Source organism: Tetrao urogallus (genome assembly GCF_951394365.1).
Source record: "Tetrao urogallus genome assembly, chromosome: 10".
Classification (NCBI taxonomy): Eukaryota; Metazoa; Chordata; class Aves; order Galliformes; family Phasianidae; genus Tetrao; species Tetrao urogallus.
The window spans coordinates 11,165,733-11,190,624 of record NC_136823.1 but is presented as its reverse complement, the minus strand read 5'-3'; the positions used below and the strand labels follow the sequence as shown (position 1 = coordinate 11,190,624).

The following is a 24,892-nucleotide window of genomic DNA, read 5'->3' as shown; positions in this document are numbered from 1 at the left end:
GTTTCTTGCATGTCCCTGTATGCTAATGGTGTGCATATCTGCCCTGTTGTTTAGAAGCAGCCTTGACAACGGTGTTTTTATGAGATGTTTCCTCCCCACCTACTGAAAGACCGACCCATTTAAGGAGACGAGAAGGTGGAGTGAGCAGGATGTGTGCTCCGATCTTTTTCAAGCTTTTGTTATGGAGCCTGTTAGAGAAGGGGCTGCCTGCGTGGGGCAAAACCCACCAGGAGCCATACATCCATGGGAGCAAAGCCAGGCAGAAATCCATCCACCTCAGCATCATAGAAACAGAATTATTAAAGTTGGAAAAGACCACTAAGATCATGTAGTCCAACCATCAACCCATCACCACCATGTCCACTAAGCTATAGAATCATAGAATCATTTGAGTCAGAAAGGACCCTTACAGACCATCTGGTCCAACCTCCCTGCAATGAACAGGGACACCCACAGCTCCATTAGGTGCTCAGAGCCCATCCAGCCTGACCTTGGCTGTCTCCATGGACAGGGCACTCACCCCTCTCTGGGCAGCCTGTGCCAGTGCCTCACCACTCTTATTGTAAAGACCTTCTTCCTTATATCCAACCTAAATCTCGCCCTTAGATGCAATTCATTGCGCTAACAGTTCATATAAAATTCCTGTCCATACAGCGTAGCATGTAATCACAGAGCTGTGTTAACATGACACCAGTCACAAAACGAACGCAGGACCCTCAGTTACCTTGTCTCAGTTCTATGGGGTGCCCCCAGCCCCTTTGCCCCACTTGGCTCTGCGGCTGTGACATCAAGCACAGCACACAGTGCTGATAACAGGGATGCTTGCCTCACAGGGATCCACCCACCCAGATCACACCGGGATCCTCTCCGTCTGGCAGCTACACGCTCACTGGGACCACACGTGTACCGGGCATGTTCTCCCTGCCAGGCACCCACTTGCTGCTCCCATGGCACAGGGAAGCAACGCATGGGCTCCTGCCCACCGGGCACCAGCAGCCTGTTCCAGGTCCCATTTCTGCCGCTCTTCCACGCTCTCCACAGCTGTTTGCTTCAAATATGGAAATATTTTTGTAAGAGAGAAAGCGTGAATTATTTTAAACTTGCTTCAGGATGAGATTTCAAGGGTACTGAGGAGAATGTGTTCTCACAACAAAAAGGAGCTCTTCTCCTGAAGGGACCCTGATACCTTCCTGAACAGTAGAAAGAGGTTGCTGAAATGTCAGCATGTACCTGGAATGGGCGTTTGTTTCCATTAAGTCCTTTGGAAGCTATTGTTGTCTAATTAGACCGAGAATTCAGTTTGGCAATTTTATTAGTCCTTGCTTTTAGATATAGGCAATTAGCTTAACAAAATATCAGATAGGATCTCTGCTGTGTTTGCAGTCCGTGTTGCTCAGATTCATACCTGGTGGGAAATGTCTTTGGAGGTGCACAGCCACATCTTTGCAGCTGTTTACATCACATTTCTGATGGAGCTCCACCCTGGTTTCCCCATTCGCATTTGTTTTTCGTGAATAAAGGTCATGGCATTGGCATCACAAAAAAAAAACAAACAGTGTTGCTGGAGAAGGAACTCAGCTGTCCCCTTTGGTTATAAAACAAACCACGCGACTGGACAGTAATGAGCTCAAACATCAGCAGGGCAGAAATCAGAGATGGAAAAGAAGCATAAGACCAATGGAGCTCTTTGCAGGTCCCCATCATCTGACAGGTCAGCTGCCTTGCTACCTGCAGCAGGCTCTTACAAATTGCACACTCTCTAGTATTTTGCACAATACAGTTTTAGAGGCAGCCCACCTGTCAGCAGTGGGGCATGGCATGGTACTGCTTCCCAGCCTCATAGGTTACACTGCTGAAATTGCCTTTTTTATGGTCAGAGGGCTATTTCTTGTCACCAGTGTCATGCCATTAGTCCAGCACCTTCATTCAGCTGTTGCGGGGTCAAAGACAGCTGCCTCCCTCTTGGTGCATCACACAGGGGTACCAAGGGAGCTTTGGTACCAGGTCACTGTAAGGGACTCTGACCCCTCTGTATCCCAGCTACACAACACATCTTTTGGGCCATATTTCATCTAGATCTGGGGATAAATGTGTTGTAACTACTTCCTTTGACTCTGCTAGAGATCTATGAAGTGAATGACTATGAAGTGAATGAGATCTTTCACATGTTTCTGTATTTTATAGTTCACACTGTCCTTAGTTTTCATGATGATGCCAAAAACCCCACTTCTCTTCTGGTTCAAAAGCCAGAAGACTTTTAATCTTTCATCATGGGTGACTCTCTGAAGCTCTGCTGTTTTCTCTTTCTCTCTCTGTTTGCTGACACTTTCTAGCAGCTGCAATACTTCAGGAGTAATGTCATTGCCTCTACTTGCAGAATCGTGGCCACAAAATCCTGGTTCAGGCTTTCACAATTCTCTTGGCATATCCTATGTCCTGAATTATTCTTAGAGTATGAGGGGAAACCAGAAGAAATTGTTTTTACAGCCAAGGATGTGGAGTAGGCAATGAAGCAAAAAGTCTGCATCAAAAGCACTGCAAATGTTTTTCAGGAGGAACACTGCTCAAGCAACCTCTGATTCACAGATCTCAGAAGGAAGTGTATAGGAAAAGAACATCCAGAATAAGGATGTCTTGAACTCTCCTTCCCAGGATCACATGAATATAATCGGGTAGTAAAGCAAATTCTACAGAAATGGCTGGGGATTTTATTAGTAAATAGCCCAGATGTAAGTTCCTCATTTATTACCTATGGAAGGTATGCTGAGCACTGAGAATTGTCTGAATACTAATGAATGCTAGTTTTCACACCCTATTTTAGCTTTACCCCAGGAATTATTATTTAAGTAGTGCAGATCTTCTGTATTGCAAAGCCCTCAGGATTCATCTGACAGTATCCGTCCAGATAAAGTAGTAGCCATTAATAAAGCATTTAATTGTTGGAAAACTGTTTCTTTTCTTTATGAGCTTCCTCTTTCAGCACTGATGACAAACAGAATAAAAGTTGTCTTAAAAATAAAGAGATTTTCAAATACAAGGGCATCACACTCCTATTTTCCCTTAGCATTGACTAAGAAGTGGCTGCGGTTACATCCCCATTTAAGGTTTCCACACCACTTAGTTCTCTGCGTTGTATTTCCTCCAAGAAATTTCACAACTTCTGCTAGCTGTGTAGGCCCACAGAGCACATATCTCTATAGGAAGTGGTTTTAATGTTGCTCTAGCAACCTTCAATCAGTACTGAGTAAGCAGAGGCGCTGCTCAGCACAGAAATAACAGCCAGCTCTGCCTGCACATCCTAATAATGGTCAAGAACAAAGGCAGAGACAAGTTGATCAAACTAAATATCCTTGAAGGAAAGAAACTGCAGTTCTGCCTCTTTTATTCCTCCATCTCCTCGGATGAAATTTCTAGTGTCAGCACTGCCTGCTGCAGTGCATTCTCACCGCACCTTTGCTCAGTGTCCCCAGAAATGGGCGAAGCGTGGATACCACATCCTTTGCAACTCTGCGGTAACATAAAGAGAGAATCCAGGTCCTCTTTGACTTTACACCACAGCTGACTGCATTTTGGGAGGAATAAATTAATCTTTTTGTTTGTTTGCTTTATCCAAGCCTCCTTCGATTCACCTCTGTGAAGCTTTGGGGATCGTGGGATGAAAAGCGCCAAAGAAACACATGGTCTCCCTGCTGCTTGGGTTGTGAAACTGAGGTGCAAGCTCTGAAAGGAGAAGTGCGCTGAGAACAAAGAGGTTTTGAACACAAAAACAAACCGTGGCCATGCATGTTGACAAACACTTTATCTGCCTCCTGCTGTTTACGTTCAAACACACATGGAGGACCTTGGCTACCTTTGTCTGTCACTGAGCCAAACCTATTTAATCTTTCTTCAAAACTAGTCCCTGCTGCCCCTCAGCTATTTCTTGTTGTTGTTGCTTTTGTTGACATTCACCTGTGAGTTGTTTCTAGTCAGCAAGCATTTTCAGAACTGAACTGAGCATTTCAGGCAGTCCTCTAAGGGCACTGAAAGAAAGCCTAAAACTCCCTCCTTCATGACTCTGTCAAGCCACAGCCATTTGATTCCTGGCTTTGTTTTAAGTCTGCACCAGAAAGGCTTTGCCATCTTTACTTGGTTCCCATCCCCCCATTTAATTTTGATTCTTTCCAGTTTTCTGGGTTGATTTCATACAGTTTACCACCACAGCTCTGGTGGACAATAAAAAAATGTATGGGAACTCCTCCAAAGTACGTGTTTGCAAGGAGTGCTATGCCAGGAACATCATTACCAGAGTCCCAGTAACTAATCCAGAACTGGTGCCATAACTTTTATGTGTACCAGGGGCACTGAAACCCATGCTGAAATATTTGGCAAGTCTGCCCTTGAATTAGGATATATTCTATTGATATTGGCTACAATCGACTACAACATTCCTTGGTTTTGAGGTAGTATTTCTGAAGGGAGAGGGTTTGAGGTGCCAGTTCTTGTCATGTGTTTTCCTGTCTCACCCTATCTCCAAGCCCAGCTAATCTGATGATATCCAACTGTCCTAATGAGCTGCATCTACTTCTAGACTGAAGTGCTGACAGCTGCCTGTCCTCCTGCCAACAAAAGCTTCAGAGACGACTGTATCTCGTTCCTGCAAGTACGCAGATTGCTTAGTTTCCAGCCCAAATATGAGACATCATGATACTTCTTTTCATTGATCCAGGTCTAAAAAAGAAAGGTGTGTCAAGAATGTACTCAATCATTTCCTCACGTGCAGTTTAATCGTGCAGCTGGAAATGAGGTTTCTGTCTGCTGCTTATGGGGGAGAAAGCAAGCGCTCACGTCCCTTACAGCAGAAGTATGGTCACACAGGCTAAGGTCACAGGGAAGGACATGTTCCTCCAATTAATGTTGGCATGTGTTTACTTGTATTTTTATACATTGGTAATTCGTCCATTTGCTGCTCTTGGATTTAAAGAACGTGGCAAGAATTTTAGCTTGTTTCTATTCAGGTAGGAAGGTTTTGCCCTTAAATCTTCCCCACCTACCTAGTCCACTTTGTGCAAAAGGGTTTGCTTTCTTCCCCACAAATGAGGCCCAGAGTCAACAGACTGAAGGTTCAGCAGCCTCTCCTTGCCCTGCCTGCAAGTCCAGAGCACCAAAACTGGGCAATGGGTGAGGAGATAAGGCTGGGCTCCCAGCAACCCACTACTAGCTAGTCAGTCTTCTAGAGGGAAAACTATCTAAACCCGAAGCTGAATTTGAGGATAAGTTTCAGCTCCAATGACTTCAGGGTCCACAGGAATAGTAGACAACAATGCCCAAGCAAACACAGAGAAGAGATACAGAAACCCTGGCCTTGATCCGAATGCGTTCAGAGCAAATAGAGGGAACACCTCCACTGCAAGCTGGGCAGGGAACTTGTCTCCAGGCAGAAAGAATAGTTTTCTCCATCAAAAGAAAAACCCGCATCTACCCTCTGCCTCTCAGAACTTTTATGACTTGCTGAATTCCAGGAATCATGTAAAACAATATGGAGCCAGGGGTTAAGGAGGAGAAAATCGAGGGGAAGCACATCCAGTACTTTGCGGGCTCCTGGAGCAGCCCTGGTCACTCGTGTGCCTGTCCCATGGCAGCTTCCCCCACATCATTCTCACTGCCCAAGGTAGAAACAATTTCTTCAGCTCAGCTTTTCCTCACGCACATACAAACATGAAGACTCAAGGCTTTTAAAATCAAACTGGGAAGGACAGAAGAGTCTGTTATTTATTGTTCTAGAGTTTTTATTCTTTTATTTTTTTTAATTTCTTGGGATGTTCTCAAACATTATGATGGTGGAGACCATATAAGTAGCTAGATTAGAGCTACAGACATAACAGTGGTATTGGATAGAGAAATAGCAGTCACTGCCAGTTCCATGGAAAGAGAGGACAAATGAATAAACATTGATCATAACATCCGAAACCACCGGGCTTGGAAATGCTTCTTTATTTTAGGAATAATCTGCTCAAAGATGCCAGGGCTAGATCTGACCAACTCTGACTTTTTTCTCAGGAGTATAATTGCCATTGAAGAAAAAAAAGCTATTTGAGAACACATAAAGCCAGGAACCTTCTATGTCATCATCTTTCAGTCACTAAGATCTAGGGACAAATACAGGATTTTGTTTGTTTTGTAGGGCTTGTTATTATTTTGAACGTGCTGTTTTTCCTAAGCACTTTTCCCAGATGTTTTTCAGAGTGAAAAACTGCACGTAGACCCAGGATGACGTTCAAATTGAATGCAAGGCAAGCAAGAAATCCAAACAGGTCTGTCTCTCAGTCTCTCTTGAATACAAGATGGTTTCGCCTCTACTGGACCTTCTCTTGTGTTAGCAGATCTGAGGCACCATCAAGAATAGGGAAAGGAGGAATCTGTAAACATGAGTTTGTTGACTGATTGTCAGTGCAGCTACACTATGAGTTGTATTCCAGCCTACAGGGTTGGAAAAGTATTTTCAGTGCCTGGCGTTATTTATCAAGATGTTTCTGAAGACATGCCGGCTAGGCCATTCCAGTAGGGGCAAACAATTTCTTTAGGATTATTGAGAAGTTATTAAATAAGAAGTTTTCTGTGTTTCCTCACAGCTGGAGACCAATTGGTGTAACGCAATTAGAAAAGCTGGAGATTGAAAAAGAAAAACTCTCCATTTGACACAAGCTCTTGCATTATAGCTGTTGTGCACAAAACACGTCTGGGTTCTGTTAAAGTGCAAGATGCTGAATGTCTCTGAGTCCAGCAATATTTTGAGGTTTACACTGAGCTGAGTGCTTGGATCCTGGAAGGTGGCACTGGGAGGGCAAACCCTTGGGCCATTCTTGGTGTCATGTTGGCTATGTGAGTGTAGTCTGCAAAGGGATCTCTGAATGTGTCACAAGGAGGTGACATTTACTTTCTGTAGGGCACCAAGAAGACTATTTTATAAGACTTCCCCATTTACGTTTACTCAGAAAAAGAAAAGAAAAAAAAAGTAATGCAAGTAAACCCAAAAATAGCCACAATGCAGTTTTAAGAAGCTTGAGATATTGATTCAAGAAGGGGATGACTAAAACAAACATCAGAGGTGAAATGCCACCAGCATCAAATCAGCAAGAAAATCTCCCAGCGACTGCACCGGGACTGCATCCACACAGTCTGTGCAGACAAAGACAGTATAAACACCAGAGGCTCAATTGTCCCTGAGGTAACAGCGTGCAGTTGTTTAAGAGCAGGAAACGGCCCACCCTCTTCCCACCTTTGTACACCCATGCAGGGGTCAGGCACAGTGTGGCTGCCCTAAGGGCAAGCCTGAGCCGAGCTGACATATGGCACAGGGTGACAGAGGCAGGGGGCGGCAGAGCCGCTTCCCTCAAGCTCTCCAAATGATGGTAGAGATGGCTGCATATGGGGCAAACGTGCAGTCAGCCCGTGGCTGAGCAGACCTGCTCCAGTGGTCTGGGACAGATGGCATTAAACCACTGCTCAAGCCGCAGTTTTCTTTCTTAAGGCATAAAGTCAATACTCAAGTGATAGAAAGGTTTCAACGATTGCCCTTATAAGGGAAGAAGTCCAAGGAAGCAAAAGTGCTGCTGCCATTGACACAACACACTCCACCTTCCTCTGGTATCTTTTACCACCATAACAGGATCCCAAAGGGTTGTTTTGAATTCAAGACTGAGGTGATTTCATCCTTTAAGTTCATTATCTGAGTAAGCAAGCACATAGTTCTCTCATTCTTCATATTTGCCTGTATTATTCACCTTTGGTAATGGAATATATAACAGGTGTGAGGTCACTGCCAGGGAATGCCTGAGCATGAAAAACAAAATGCAGGTACAAAGCTCAAAAACAATGAGAGAAGAGAGAACTTATCTTTTCACTCTTTCCTAGCTTACAAATGCAAGGCAAAATAGTTCCCCTGCTCTCTGCAGGAGCCCTCTACAGAGCTGTGAAGCTCTCCTCTCGGGAGTAGAAAGAGGAGGCACTGAGGGCTGAATTTCCATGCCACATAGACACAAGCACATTTAAATCGTGCTGTGGTCTCCTTAATATGCGAAGATTCTTTAGTCAGCTCCGACTCAGCTCATCAGTTCCAGCTAATTTTCAAGCTAAGGGCTCTAATAAGCAAGTTCAGGAGTAGTAGGGCAAATTTAGCTGCAACCAATTTGCCTCTGGAATATCCTTTGAATCTTTTTGCACAGTCTGTGTTCACAAAGCTACATAACACACTCCTTGCCAACTGCTGGCTGTGCCTCTCAGCCTGGCATGCCGCTGTCGCTGCTGAATATCCACTAAAGCCTCAACAAAGTGCTTACGGCCATTCCCCTTTCCTTTACTTGATATTAAGTGTACCCCCACGTAATGAGGGTGAGCTTGTGACAAATGGCTGGAATAACGATGAGTTATCCACTGGATGGGCAGAGGGCTTGGTGCCCCACATCACTTTGCACAACCTTGGCCTGGTGATAGGGTATCTGAGAGTAAGAATGTAGAGCAATCGCTCCCACCCGGACTTGGCTTCCCCACTGCAGCACGGTGCCAAATTTGATAGTTTCTTTGGTGATCCAGCCACATGCCCATTAAGACAAGTTTATTTTAAAGAGATCAGGTGGCAGCTGATAGGTGGTGGAAATCATTTAGCATTCCCAAACCAGGCTCTTGTGGCATTTAGGGACGTTTTTTAGTGGGCAATATTGGTGGTAGGTGGATGATTGGACTACTCTTAGAGGTCTTTTCCAACCTTACTGATTCTATGATTCTATGATCAGCAGATGTATTGCCAGTACCCTGCGCTAGAGTCTTTCTGAACTTTGGGTACTTGATGTTTGGTGCCCAATTGTGTTCATCATAGCAGCTCTTAGTTACAGCACACTGGGATCCAGGGATCACAGTCAGATTCAGAGCTCCATTGTGCCAGGAGCTGCATAGGGAGCGGTGCCAGTTCAGGTAGAGATCATAGAAACGAAGGTCCTGCAAACTCTTGCCCATGTGTTGAACTTTTTGTACAGCTGAAACTACACTTACCTCAGTCTGGTCTCTGTAGATACACAGTTCTATTATGTTCTAGTTCATTATCCATATAACTTCTATTGAAATCTCTGCAACTGCTTAGAAGCATAAAGCAAATCGCATACATAAACGTTTGCAGAACGTGGGGCTTCATAAAGACCAGCAGCAATACAGGCAGAGGAAAGCTTGAGAGAGATGGAAGATAAAAGTAACCATAAAGGAACTTGTGATTACATAGACTAGCTACATACATAATTTGTGGGCTTTGTGGTTTGGGAATTCTGTTTGTTTGTTTAATGTAAATGAGCAAGAGAATGTAAAGAATCTCCACCACCTACTGAAGCCGAGAACTGCAGTGTTGTAGGCCTCACCCAGCGCATGTATAAGTCCTTCCTTGTTCAGCAAAACACTTGGCCACATTTTGCACGCTAATGGAAGAATACCAAGCAGCATGTTTTCTGCAAGAACCGGGGCACTGCCCTGCAGCTTCCCCCAAACACTCTGCACAATGAACACAAGTGGGGAGGACTCCTGCGATGTTTGGGGGTGTTTCTTCTTTCAGTATTTGTGAATTCTTTTCTGCATTACTCAACAAGCTCCAACCAAAAGCTACCTTTGGGAATGTTCTGTATTCAGAGTCTAATTTAGATGTACCCAATTTAGATGCAAGTTCTCACCATGCATCACTTTTAGAACAAGTTTCTTTGTAAGCTGTTGACAGAAAATGTTTATAGTCCTATTATACTGGAGTAAAAAATGTGAACTGAGTAATGGATGTAATATCTTCTCCTTTGGCTTACTTGAGTTTATTTCCCTGTTGTGCAAAATTTTATCCAGATTTTTAAACAAATTCATTTCACATTGGCTTTGTATTCTCCATTAACAGTTGCAACAGTTGAAGTTTGGAGAGCTTGCAGAGTGCATCTGCGTTGGAGAAAATGGGACATCATTTCCAGGGAACCAGGATTCCTAAAACCAATTATGTTAATCAGAAATGTGTTGTAACTCCTCTGCCTTGGGAATGGTGTGATAGCAGGTTACCTTTAGCTTACTGACACACTTTAAATTCTGACAACTAAATACCAGCAACAGTTTACACACTGAGATCAGCTATTCCTAGTAGTCAGCAAACAGATTAAAAAAGATGAAACACTGAATGATTTTGTATCATTCTTTGCCGGTCTAAAAGTCGTAATGAACAAAGAGTTTCTATACTTGCTTAAGCATACACTGAAGATAAGTGTAAGCCTGAACGCTTTGCTGAGCTCACACTTGGTTGAGCACGTTTTTGCAGTTTTCCCTAATCTGGCCCACAGCTAACAGCTGACTGGTGATACCCAGAGGAACAACCAGGGCTCCAGAGTGGGTGTGGATGCTATTTTTGACCCACTTCAAGTGATTGCTTTTCACATTTTGTGTCAGTTACGTTACCATGATACAGAGACTCAACAAACAGGCCTGAGTTATCTTCCTGATTTAAGGACACCTCACTTTCTCAGATGTTTCCAAAGCCCTTTAGCTTTTCTCACTGCATGATGGCCTTCTCATCCCAGACTGCCAAGCCAGCTGGTCACAATGAGTATCCATACAGGAAATTCTATGATTCTATGAAATGAACAAGCCTTCCTTTGATTGAACTTGGGTCTTGTTTGCTCTTCCCGGCACTGGATGAGCATTATGTCTGCAGGGAGGGTTAGCCTTTAATCTGCGTGTTATTCTAACATGCCTCCATCAAGACAGAGGCATGCCTCAGCAGGACAAGGTGCTGTGAAAGTTCAGGTTGCTGCTGTTAGCTTCTAGCAAAGGAAATTATTTTTCAGCCACCCATGTTGAATTGCCAGTAGCCAGTGCAAAACCCTTTTGACAAATGAAAGCTGCTGGACCACTGGCACTTAAAACTAAGATGCAGCCCAGCCAAATGACAAAAGCAAAGGCAAAATCTTCAGTTTCTCACTGAAGACTTGATCTCATTAAGTTTGCCTCGTGAGAAATCTTTCTTCATGGTATTAGTCCTAATGATCGGAACACAAGCCCAATCTTTTTTCTACTGAAATTCCCGCTGAATTGAGTTAGGAAAAGCCAAGCCTTGTGGATTACGCCAGTGAAAGAACATGCTAAGAGTGGGCATTATGGGCTTTGGAAGGAACAGAACAGAGTATGGTACGCAATTATATAATGCAGGATCACGCTCTTACACCAGCCTTTGGGTCTTACAAGCTTCCCTTCAAAATGAGTGGGACGGAGGCTGCTGAGGCTGTCAGTTCTGTACTGCAATACACCTGTGTCATATCCTCTGCTCCAACAGCTTTCCCAGCGTACCTGCCTGCCCACAAACCACACCTTCCAAAGGTCTTTATGACCTTAGTGTGGAAGTCTTGCTCTTTCCAACAAAAGTAAATGCAGCTCCCAGCTCACAAGGAAAGACACTCAGATTATGACAACCTGCTGACACACATGATAGAAGTGCTTTCCCAACTCAAAATAGTTAGAATATCCCTATGAAATATTCTTTCTCTCATGACATGCTGTTTTCTCATTATGTGTGTTGACATTTTTCAAACTGACCTCTGCTAGATATTTTGTTCCGGAGTCCCCTTTTAGTGGAACATTTAAACAATAACACTTTGAAGCATGCTCAGTCTCTCTTTTGAAGTCCATTCAGACACTGCCCTAAGGTCAGCAGGCACATTCCAGCAATGATGCATGGACCATCTGCTGTACAAGTTTAAATCCCACTGGTCCTATACCTAGAGGTACTAACATGTTGCATAACTCGCACTGCAAAACAGCTTGCCAGCTCACATGGCCTCTGTATTTATTCCTATAGTTCTCTTATGCTCCCACTGGAGGGCCTGCACACAGTAACCTTTGAATGTGGTTTCTGGAGACTACAGCTTAATGAGATAAGTAATAAGGAAGGACACTTAAGTTCCTTTATTCAAAACCTTTGCTTTCCTTTGCTTATTTACAGCCTGGCTCTGTGATTGCCAGAGCTTAGTGTCTGGCATCTCATTTAGGTGCCTTCTTATTCCAGACTTCTCACTTATGTGGACTCTGGCTAAGTTACCCTAAATACTGGTCCATGGCTTAGTGTCAATTGATGAACAAGGGAAAAGCAGGATGGTGCAATACAAAGAGTGAGTTTTCCAAGACAATGTCTATGATTCAGATGACCAGCAACCATTCACTTGGGTAGGAATCTGGCATAAGAAACAGGACAAAATCTCTGCCAAAATATGTCTTTGTCTATATATTTTATCCATTGTGTTTTAATGTTAACTAGTCATTATTAAACTTAACAATGTATTGGCTAAGGTTAATGTATTTCAGACTCAAGCACTGTTGGTCTTATTGATGCTATGTAAACATAGAAGAAGGAGTGGTCCCTGCCCTTGGGAGTTTAAAATCTAAACTTGGACAATACACTTCAAACATATGGTATATCCTGCAGGCTGAATTACCAAACTTCAATCAGCATTGGCCTTAACAATTAATTTATGTCGCACATATGTTCTACATTTGGAGGCATTAGCCCTGAAGGGCCCCTTGGAGGAAATGTGAGTGTATGGACCTTTTGATGATGGCAGAAGGATGCAGCAACCAGCAGGAGGAGGCCAGTCCAGACCTCTGGGATGGAGTGTGGCATGAGGATAAGCACGGAAGGACATAAATAGGGTACAACAGAGGGAGAGTCATGTAGAGTAAGCTAAGGAGAACAGCCATAGGAGAGCAAGTTTTTTTATGCACCTCTGGCACTAGTTGAGCACCAAAGTAAAGAGGTACATTTCCACCTTCTAGTATCTGTCATTTATTTAGATGCTTCCTTGGAAACTGAGCTCCCTGGAAAATGTGTCCTCAATGGTGGGTGCTGAGCACTAGACAATCTGGCCTGTTCATTTTCTCAGTACGTGGTTCATCTGTTCTAAGGAACAAGTCCTTCTGGAAACACTGGGGAAAAAAAAAGGCAGAAAGAAACGTTGGGTACAGAAAAGCACTCAAGCTGCTTCAAGAGATAATGATTAATTAAGGTAGTACAAGCAAAATTTCGTACATCAGATGAAGTCAAATGTCTGGACGCCAGGAACCCTCACAAATATTGCAGCAGTACAGGAGAAAGGGTCGGCATAGGTTAAAGCACTGAGTCAGATAGGAATTGGATGATTTCCTTTAAATGCCTCACTCTGGAGCACGGTGTTGACCAATCAACTTTTCAGGTAGAGCTGCTCTGACCTCACTGTCATTTCTGATCTCTGTGAACTAAAGCAGTTATCTGGAAATGGTGTCACCCCCTTTTCATCCCCTGATCTTGTCCTCATATCTCCCTGGTGGGATCATGTAAGAGGATTGGGTGGGCCGGGAGGGAGCAACTTCATTATCTGAGCACTAAAAGCCATGTTCATTAGGAGGCAGGCATCATAACCAGCCATGGGAACAAAATGAGTGGATTTGCCATTAAAACAGATATTCTTGGAGGGTTTCCTCAGCACAACTACATCTTTTATGCTAACAAAAGCAATTTAGAGACATGTTCAGTAACTCCTGAGCTTCAGTCCCAGCTCCAACACGAACTCTGAAGACAGTATAATCCTCTTGTTTCCTACTATAAGGCTTCAATCCTCTACTGCCATAAATCAGCCTAAAAACTTTCACGTGAGTTAGTGTTACACCACCTGAAGATTTAATATGAAAACTGGAGCACCGCAGAGCTGGGTCCTGCAGAAATAAGCAACAAAACCTCATCCCCAGAGATGCTTGCAAGCCAAAACAGTAAGACATGTAATTGTGAGCTGTTTTCATGATTTTTCAGGCTCACAGAGTGGTTACCTCCTGACAGGACATGTTCCTCTGAGATCCAGGCTGAAGATGGATATCTCTCCAAATAATTAACCGTCTCCAGTTGCTGCTGCCAGAGAAGGGAGGGAGCTTTGCAGTGCCCACCACACTGCTATAGATTAATTTTATGGAGGAGCAGCCAGAGACTTGTTTGGTTCTCAATCCAGTTCAAAGGGGCCAGATCAGGAGCTGGTAATTACTCTAAATTTAAACAAGGTTCCCACTTCACATCCGTTGCCATTTTCTAGTTATGTTTGCCCTCTCCTTGGTAAATAGCTAACATTTTCTTGGAGACAATCTCATTTCTTATGCCAGTGGCAAAATAAACCCTAGCTTGTCATGGACACGTCCCTTCCAAAGAAGTACCACAAAAATGTCTGAAACCCTATAAACTCTGTTAATGAATCTAAATCTCCGTAAGAATTTTTTCTCCCTTCCTCTTCCTTCTTTTCTCCTTGCTCTGACAAGCTGATGAGTAGGGAATGGTTTAAAATACCACAATATCCATGGCAGGACATCAAGAAAGAAAAAGAAACAGGGTTTTGAAATACTTTGTGTAAGGCTCCAAGCACATGAGATGGTGCTTAACTGGCTGGACTTCACCACACGGCAGTCAGATGATCTCTGCAGCTTTGGGAAATAAGAGAAACTCTGGAGAAGGGTGGGGGGGAAACGGTCTCTGCCACATTGGTCTTTATTGTCTTATGGATTTTATCACAGTATTGTTCTTTATTTCCTGCTATTTATAGGCTCTCATGTTTTGTGCTGCTTTCATGTTTGCGTTATCTGCCTTCCCACGACATGTTTCACCCCAGCCCTTGCCCACAGCTGAATCCATAAAGGCCACACCAATGGTTATGACTGGCACATCAGGGCTCATCCTGTCTCCAGGCAATGTGTGTAAACTGCCCTTTTCTGAAGCACTAAGCAGTCCAAGATGGGCAGCTTAAATGATGGTGATTGCTCTGCGTACGTAATGCTCTTACGTAAAGGATTCAAGCAGTTTGCCACTGGGCTTTTGGGCATCAAGCGATGATATTTTTTAAGAACCTTGCCCATGTGGCTGTTTCCTTCAAAGGCCACGCTTTAAAATGGATTTAAATGATTGGTCCTTCCGTATGTGACTTGATGATAAGCTCTGGAAAACTTCACTTGAATTATTTTATAACTCTCATCCCTGTGCAAGGTGCTGCAGAGAGCGTGTGCTGCAGTGGCTATTCTCATCCCAATTGTCCTTGGTTCAGGGATGTAACTGCTCTGAGCTGAACTAGCTAAAGTCAAGTTAGTTCTGGTTCGAACCACACAATGAGGTTTGTAAAAATTGGTTGGATCTCTGCCCTAGCAAACTTACTGCCTAAAAGATGGCCTTGAGAGGCCATGATAATGGAAGTAAAAATGGGAGAGGTGCAAAATAATGCTGAAATCACTGAAGTTAGTGATTTACTCCTGTGTCCTTGTACCTCACCCCACAACAGCTCCCAGGCAGCTGAAACACAGCACCAAGGCTCTCCATCAACCCAAAGCGTGCATTATTGCACCTGGTGTGTGGAGCAGCCTGCCTTGGAAGCAACCAGACAGCTCAGTGCCAGTAATAACAGGGAAAAACCCTTAACTTAAACAGGGAGAAACATCAAACCTTGCTTTGGGACCCTTTCACAATAACTATCCAGCAGCTGCTGTGGAATTACATAGAAAATGAAACACTTTCTTGGAGATGAAGCCAGGTCTGGCCAGCTTTGGATAAGTAGATTTTTGGGCAAGTTGCTGGCCACGTTTTTCACCTGTAGGTTAGGGTGAGAGCCTCAGAACATCATTCTTCTGTATCAGAGCAGCATAAAGGCTTCTGCGTGTCAATCAGAGTCATTCCTTTTTGCCTCAAATTGTGTCTGTTCTGGGAAAATCTTTTGAAAAAAGAGGCAGTTTTTTTCTGAAAGCACCATGAAGTGCAGATTTCTTATTCAAACAGGTTTCTGCAGTTTTCTTTGACTCTGTAGCAGCCAGACTGAAAGAGGAGACATGACAGAAATAGAAAGCATCCAAATGCACCCAAATGAGAGAAGATAAGCACAGTGCAGAGATTTGGAGGTGGCCAAGTGCCACATTAAGGGCTGTTGCTTACATTAGTGAGACACAGGACTTTTGCTGAGGTGATGCTAAAAAGCAAATTTATTTAAATGCATGAGCATCACTACAGCAAATGCCTCCGAGGTGCCAGTGAGCACCAAAAACTGCCATTTAAAATTTTTAGTGTCCATTTTTAGAAGCCATCCATTTCACCAGATGCAAAGAACATGGGAAAAACTATGTGGCAATCCATTCTCAGGGTGGGAGAAAAAAAATGCCACTAGGAATTCCACAAGGCTGGAAAACAAAGGCGAGGCCAACTCTCATCCCATCCGAGAAACAACTGAAAGTGTGAAACCAATGGTTTCCAGCAGAGACTGCTGCAGAGGCTCAGTTGGTACTGTGGGTCCAAAGCAGCTGCCATAAAACACAGCCAGCCTCTCAACAAGTGCTGAGTGCCTTGGTGGCTATGGGGAGTGTGGATGGGGCTGGTACCTCTCCTAAGCTCAGCAGTTACGTTCTCCTTCTGCCTTTTGTTTTGGCTGATGGAAATGTGACTGTTCTCAGCTCAGAGGCTGATACAAGCCAACTCCTGTTTATCTTCTAAGAAGTGCTTTTCAGTGTATCATCGGTTCTTCTCCTGCCTCCACCTAAGGCGCATTGACAGGTTGTGGTAATTTTCCAGTCATACTCCAAAATGGTTATTCACACTTCTATCATGGCAAGATTAGATTATTGTAGTTCTTTTTTGGCCAGCTTCCCACATCGGGCTCTGCACAAACTCCAGATGGTGTGAAATGCGGCCGGCAGGATTTAAGAAGGGCCAGTCTCACCCGTTCTGTTAAAACCACTACCTTGGCAACTGGTTAGATATCAAATTGATTTCAACACTGTCCTTTTCCCTGCTGCTCTCAGCAATCTTTTGACTCATTGCAGTGCTGAGCACCTTACCCACTCACTACCTGGTAAGTTACTTCTCTTAAGAGTGATTGCAAGGAGGCGTGGGTAGCTTAAACTTGATTTCCATCTGCCTGTTCTCTGCAAAGGCCTGCACAAAAGCTGGATACTGCAATGACACGCTTTGCAAACGTTAGATGAGAGCATCAGGAAGCGATGAGCTTCTGCAGGGCACATCAGGGGACACAAGCTGCCTGTGCATGTTCCAATATGCCATATTCTTTGTCAACAGTGGCTGCACAAACAATTAATAGGGTAATAACTGACTGCACAGTTTGTGCACAGAAGAGCACAAAGAAAACACTCCTGCTTTAGTCTCCTTAAAGCTTTCTTTCTCTGAAAGAACACAATACCAAAGGCATACTCCTTCATATTTCATTTGCTTTTAAACTGAGTCCAAGATTTAAAACCTCCACTGATTTAGTTCACAATGGGTGAATTCCTACAGGCCTTTAATGCAAGGGAAAAGTCTTGGGAAGGCTGTAACAGAAGCCTAACAAAGGATGATCAACTGCTAATTACAAAGCAGAATATGACTTGCTGTGTAAGAGCAGGAAAGACCGGAGATAGCTTTTGCTATACTGTGGAATGGCATGGCAAACACAACGCGTTCTGAGCTCTTTACCTTCCCCATCACTGCTGCAGGGAACCTGTGACTTAGCAATCATGGCTGCAAAAGCTTGTGGGTATTTTGTGTGTGTGTGTGAGAGAGAGAGAGACAGCTGACACAGACTGTTTGCTTTGGAAAAAACAACCAAACCCTTTTGTTTTGCATGAAGGGGGTGAAAAAAAAATGTACATAAAGGATTACACTGACTCTGCAAACTGCCACTGCATAAGGAAGAGAGAGTGGCAGTCAGCTCTGGGGTCACGCTGTCATTTTAAACCTGCAGTGCAACCTTCATTTTAGAAATTCAGAAGCCTGGGAAAGCGTTGAAGAGACAAAATGTTTCCTTGTGTGTATAAAAGGACATTATTAAGAGAAAAGATAGTGTGAAAGAACAGGTGAAGACACGGTGGCTAAGCTGAAATCACCACAATTTGTAGTTTAGAGAAAATGAAACACAGGCCTTGGACTGGAGAGCTTAGCTGATCTGCACTTGCCGAGGGATCAGGAAATGTGCAGGGACCTCATGTATCACTGTTTTGCACTCATCAAGACATGCTGGACTCTACCAGTGGGTGGGCTTAAGGTGTCTGAATATAGACATCTGGAAATATCTTAAATACCTGGAGTCACCTGAGACACCTGCATGGGGCTGACAGATGAAATGCAGGACCTACAGGAGACCAACATCATCTTTTAGGGATGGATGGAGCACATGTGGGACACAGGGAGGCACTGTAGTATATCACAGCGTGTCATTCAGGGCCAGATACATAAGGGTCAGCATCCCAGAGTATATTCCCAGAGTATCTACTCTGAGCTTCTTTCACTGCTGAGAATTGAGCCTTGAATGCATTCTGTGCATTTCAAAAAGCTGCCCAACAGGAGCCCTTGGAAAGGTAATGTGTGCTTGTTTCAGCAAGAAAATCATAAACAGACTACTTGTGTCTCTGTATGAAGGCCTAACATTCAGACACTTAAAAGGTCTCCATTACTTCAGTTCCCATGGCCTTAAACAGCTGAGCAGCCTGTGCCATGCACCCAAACTACTCCAGGCTGCATCCAACCATCGATTCATTCAGCACATGTATGTGATGGGCCACGTGACAGACTGGAGAATCAGACAGCAGAACTCACCCCACTGCACGTCTCAGAGCCCACCAGCACAAATACATGCCATTTCAGGCCAAGTTCTTTACCAGATGAAAGGAAGGCTCTCTTGATAAGATAAACAGCACAGTGAGTGTTACAGCCCTCAGCTGTGAACATGAATACTCAATGCACCAGGTGGCTTAAGCTGCTGTATAGCTTTCAGGCATCCTTTCATGTACTTAATTCTCTTAGTAAATTTGGAAGGATTTTTTTTTCCAGAGAACACATTTTCCAGCAGTTCACAACATAAAGCATCACACGTTGTGAACTCTCTCTATCTGACTACAGCCAAGACTGGCAGAGCTCAGATATCCCTGTAGATCCATTTTTGATCACCTGGAGAAAAGCACATGTGAAGTTGTATGCTGTATTCTCTATATACCACCACTATGACCGTAAATGTAAATGACTACACAAACCTCAGGTTATTTGCAAACCCAGCTGAAGAGCAAGTAGAAAAATGAATGAACCATATATTAAAATGTTCTTACAGAGCATTTAAATAGAAGAATGTATGGTCTACATAGGAAGGCCATATCTTCACGTGGTGTAAATTAGCACAGCTCCATTATGGAATTACTTTAGTCTCTGCCAATGAGGATTTGGTCCAGGTATGTGTGTGAGGATGCCTGACTTTACCATGGAAACACAACACCTGAGCAAGGGACCACATGAGCAGCTTAACAGCAACTGTATTAAAACTTGACAGGGCAGGAAAGAAAAATGGAAACAATTGCTCTAATTGAAACTACAGGGGGTGTGTATGTAGGGCAGAATGCACGGTAATTACCTGAGCTGGAGCTGGGCCAGTACACCAACACTAACACTCCTGCTCTATGGGACTGTGAAAGCCTAAGTAAACAGGATTTTGGTTTTCCATCTTTGGCTAAAATGGTTGTTTACACAGAAACAGAGAGCTGTGCAAAAAGACATGGGGTGTGCTCAATTCTAAGGAACAAACTGGCGCTGCAAGCTGAGGAGCTGAATTCCCACCCCTCCTGGCACTGAATGGCCAAGAGATGTGATGTTACCTGGAGGAAATGCTTCCTGCCTTAACAGTGGAGCTGTGTGCCAGCATAGCACTGTCTGGCTGCAGAAAGGAAGCACCATGTTAGTGTAAATAAAAACAAGGTTCTGTTTACCCAAGTAATGGGGAACCCTCTGGTCACCTGAAGGTTGGATGTGCTCCCAGCTCACTCTGCAGCTTTGTGGGATCCACTCCTATGCCTTCCTCTCGACTCCCCACTGCCACCTCTCCTCTTTACATTGCTGCAGGGAGAGGCAAGCCTGCATGGAAAGCTGTGCACAGACTGGTTTATGGAAAGTCCATTTCCCATGCTTCTGGGAATTCCCAACCATAGGGAGCATGCGAACTATGAAGCTAATGGTTAACAGTAAAATGAAAGTCCACTGGCAGTACAGGTAAGGGATAACTTGGCTGGTGCGACCTTGATGTATTGGCTAAGAAGCAGCTACTGTGCCTGTGGGAACTACTAGGTGAAGGACAAGGGGGGAATGGCTTTAAACTAAAAGAGGGGAGATTCAGGTTAGATGTTACGAAGAAATTCTGTACTCAGAGGGCGGTGAGGCAGTGGCACTGCTGCCCAGAGCTGTGGGTGCCCACCCCTGGATGTGCTCAAGGCCATGGACAGCCTTGGGCAGCCTGAGCTGGTGGGGGCAGCCAGCCCATGGCAGGGGGATTGGAACTTGGTAAGGTCTTTAAGATCTCCTCCAACCTAAGCCACTCTATGATTCCATGAAGTCCTGGATCAACAAAGCTCTTTTTCCAAGAAAAGATAGTGGGCAGTGCCTCGTCCAGCATTCCTATCCGTTGCCCAACAAGAACATCCTAGTCACACAACAGAGGAACAGCTTCCAACATCTGCCCCATCACCAACCATTGTTTCATGACTGTGCCATGTCTGCCAGCAAGCACCACTGCCTGCCAGCTGTTAGTCTGCCATTTCAGAGCTATGTGTCCTCTTCAACCAGCACACACGTTTGAACCTGTGACCCATAGGTTCTGCAGACCATCACAAATCCCTTGAGACACACGGTTCCCCATAGCCTCGCAGGTTGTTTTCAGTTAGACAAATTCAAATGGCTGCCACAAAAGCTTAATCTCTTTCCAGCCACACTCACGCTGAGTGTCAATAGGAAAAAGTCCCATGAATACGACTGATAATTACAGAGCTGTGGCTGTAGCAAAGAACAAAGTATAATGCAGGCTTGAATACTCAGGAAATTGACTGCTGATATGTTTCCATTCATTGTTTTGTTCTCTGTTCTCAGCGTTATATTAAAATCTCCTACTAAGAATGAGCTTTCTTGTTTAATGGAACTTGTCAGTTAAAGGAAATATGCTAGAGTTGTTTGATCTATTCTTTAAAAAATAATATTAATTGCAAATTTAGCACGTCCCTATCTTAGCAAATCATTTAAAAACTAAAGTGGGCATTTTTGGAACTTGTTATCCAGAAAAAATCATGGCCCATCACTTTCCAACTCATTCACTGCCCCTTTGGTCCAGCTATTGAGTCCTGGCTGCTCATTTGGTATGGTGATCGATCGTACCAGCCACCTGACACTGTTTTCTTGACTGTGTCAGAGGAGAGTGATAGGAGGGAATCGCAAAGAGTAAACATGGCGTGAACCTCTGGTCATAAGAAAATTTGGGCAGCTTTGCAATCTGTGAGCATTTTCATAACATCCTGACAACCATATCAACTTACTCAAGTGTGACCTCACACCCATAGTGCTTCTGTCTGCCTCTCTATTAGTGTAACTAGCTGTCTATTTTGATTCCATCTGACTCCTAATTAAATACTTAATTTGTATGTTTGCTATTCATCCTGATTCCTAGCATGTGCCCTCACACTAGAAATCTTAACATCACGCTTTGAAACATCCACTGCTGAATCTGGATTTCCAAATTCCCACAGTTCAATGATATTTAAATCCAGAGGTTTTCTGTGGTTCCTTGCAGACATATAAAAGAAGCACTAAGAAAAATCAGTGCCAGTGGTCAATTAGGATTTCATGTAAGTAAGCCAAAGTCTGTCCAGTTATTTCAATTTGTTGGTTCTGAATCCTCAGCAAAAATCTGGATTGGTTCACATAAACATTTCTTTTGAGAGTGCCTTCCTGCTTCCAATTATATCAGAATGATGGAAGAAAGGGGAAATAACCTTCCCCTTTCCAGAGTTCATATATTTAGATATAATATACTCTATCATCATCAGTGCTCAATGCTTTTCGTTGGGCAATCTCAGAGGCTTTTGGAAATGCTCAGGTGTCTGTGTGTTCACAGGTGCCATCACTTCTAGGAACTGGACTTCACAAGTTATAAGGCCCCTCCCAGGAGGCAGTCAGCATTGCAGCAAAGCCCGAGCATCCTCCCATCCTAACAGTTCTGGCAGGCACTCAGAGATGCCTCCTGTCCCTGGTGACAGCAGCTTGGTTTATACTTGTGCCCATTCACGTAATTTGCATCACCTTGTCCTTGCTGGAGATGTTGTCCCTGTGCTACATGCCTCCATCGGCTTTGCTGACACAGAACAGCCATCAATGGGCTTGGAGCAGTGAGACACCCCAGAAAGGTGCCTTAATGAAACGACATGCCTCAGCCACGGCCGTTCACGCTCTCAGGGAGCCTGGGCTCTGTTTCTGGCCATGTGCTACCCTCCCTTACTCCTGACTAATTCAGGCAGCTCGAGTCACGGGAATCTCCTCTAAAATAAAACCGTTCCTACCCCACCCCAATCCTGTGTGAAAACAAGGGCAGAACTGTTCAGAACGCCCCCAGGGAAAAGAAATCCGACCAGGAGCTGACCTCCTTCCAACCCTGGGTGCTGGGGGCTGAGGTGTGGCCCCCCACCCAGCACCCCGGCTCATTCCAGCACCTTCTCCTCACCCCCTCCCTCAGCAGCAGCCTCCCACGCGGCTCCTGCCTTCCTGCGGCCCATGAAGAACCCTCTGTGTTCCCTCTGTGAGTCATGCCAGCAGGCTGCGGGACGGTGACATCAGCCCTCAGTGGGGCCGAGCAGGCCAAGGGTTTGTTTGGGGCTTTGTGCTGGGTATGAGGGCCAGGACCGTGTGGTGGAACATCAGCACATGCTGCAGACACCTCTTCCTTCCATGGGGCTGATGCTCCACCTCAGGCCAGGGCACAGAGGGTGCGGCTGCCTTCCAAGACTACAGTAAGAGCTGTTTATGGGCTTGAAATTTCCTTTTTGCAATACTGGTGAGCAATTCCCTCTTCCAGAAAAGCTGCTTTGTAGTACTGCAGGAAAGCTCTTCCACCGGCAGCAGCGCAGCCCCATAGCTCTGACCAGAGGGTGGCACAGGTATTTCGGTCAGGAGATCAAATGCCTTTATGACCTTGAAGGACACACAAAGTCAGCTCAAGAGCTCTCAGCTGTACAAACAAAACGCTGCCACCTCAATGATAAGAGGGTGCCCATGCCAGGGCAGAGCAAGGGGGAAGAAGGATGCAGCAGATAATGGTGAGCTGGGAAGCCTCATGCAGCTCTGGTGCTGCCGTTCCAGGAGATAGGCACCGTACACACTTCAGGCCAGTCCCCTCCCCTGGTGGCAGGAGCAGCCAGCCTGGCTTGCCAGTGCTTTGCTACAGACAATGTTTGCAGTGAAGCATTTTTTACCCATCTGCTTCGAGCATTGCTGTAGGTCAGTGCTGGCATAGAGGGGTTTGCCACCAGGACCTGGTGTCAAAATGCACAGCCCTCTCCGTGTCCAGCAGGGAAGGGTGAGCTCCCTCCATCTGACATTGCTTTAGAACACAAGTAAGACAATGAGGCAATTACAGGTCAAGAGGCACAAACCAAACATCTCAGTTCCAATGAGGAGAGTTCTGCTTTTCCTCTGAAAGACTGTTCAGAGCCCACTATTTTGGCCCTGGTTGGGACTCAGAATAAAACTCCAACCTGCAGTTCTGCTTTAGATTTGACTAAACCTCCATGAAAAGGTCAAATACGTTTTTGAGATTCCAACACAAGAGCCTTATGGCTCCTATGGCTTTCTGAGACCTTTTTTTATTCACAACACTTCCATTGCCTGAACCCAAATCCTTCCTATCCTCCAACCCTGGCAAAGACAATCTGTAGCCAAGCAACAGCCCCTTAATTTTTCCTTCTGGACACACAGAAGCTGTTGTTTCACTGCTGAATGAAGTCAGGTTTCATCAGCTAGTCTACCGATTTGCAGATTCGGGTGGCTGTCATAGGCTTGCCACCATCAGCCTCTCTGCCACACAACACTTGGGCCCTTTGGCCTGGCCTGTGCAGTGGCTCCTTAAAGCCATGCTGATCAGGGAACCGAGCTGGTTGAAATGAATTGGAAAAAGAAAAGAAAAGAGAAGAAAGCAAGGTCCTTCTTACAGGGTACTTTGTTCATGGGTTTTGATCCTTATCAGTTCCTGGTATGGCTTGCTGCAGAGTCACAAAAATTGTTATTTAGGCACAACTAGGAGAGATCTGTGCTAGAGCAAAATGTTGGTGCAAACATCAGAGATGGAAACACCTCAAAGTACTGTTACTACTGAAGCTTTCTTGTCTTCGATCCACGGGCAGAGTTTCCTATCTCTGACTGACATTACCCACGAGATAACGGCAACTTTCCAGTAAACAGCCAATTCATTTCACAATTTGCACATCATGACACATCCCCCACATACCAGAAAATCAGCTCTACAAACTCCTTTAGGGCCTTAAAAGATTCCTTATGCTTCAGTTTTAATTTTTAAATGACCATAAGCATTCAACTGAGCTGTAAGCAATTAAAACAAGACATAGCTTTGGCAATAAACAAAATATTTTCCCCAGAATTTGCATAGCTGCCCCATTCATGGACCTGTGCCTTTGGAATGGGGAACGCTCTGGGATTCCAAAGAACACAAATAACAACAACATCAAGACATTCCATTTTACTGAACGAAACAGTGATATACCAAAACACTCATGATACATTATCACTGCCTGTGCAGGAGTGTGGGTGGGAGGCTGCAAGAAGAGACAGATAGAACAGCTCCTACACGTGCTTTTTTCCTCTGTGCTGCTATTTGCCTTCTGCCCAAGAAGCGCAGCAAATATATTAATATCCAACTGAAAAATGAGCTGAGGTAATTCTATCTATGAGCATGTGATTGGTCCTGCTGCCTCAAATGTTTTCCCTCTTGGTCCGTATCTGAATCTCACACTGACTGACTCACACTGCAGCCACATACGTCACTACTACCCAGCAGCATCAGAC

General features: G+C 44.5%; 1 protein-coding gene across 1 annotated transcript in view; it reads right to left on the bottom strand.

Moving 5' to 3' along the window:
- The window catches only part of SLC6A6 (solute carrier family 6 member 6), a gene marked incomplete at both ends in the record, with an annotated part of 79,056 nt that extends 56,109 nt beyond the window's left edge, over positions 1-22,947 (bottom strand). The window contains one exon of the mRNA XM_079540184.1: positions 22,824-22,947. Coding sequence (XP_079396310.1) covers positions 22,824-22,947 — 124 coding nt within the window. The remainder of the gene's footprint in view (positions 1-22,823) is intronic.
- Between the last annotated feature and the right edge of the window lie 1,945 nt (positions 22,948-24,892).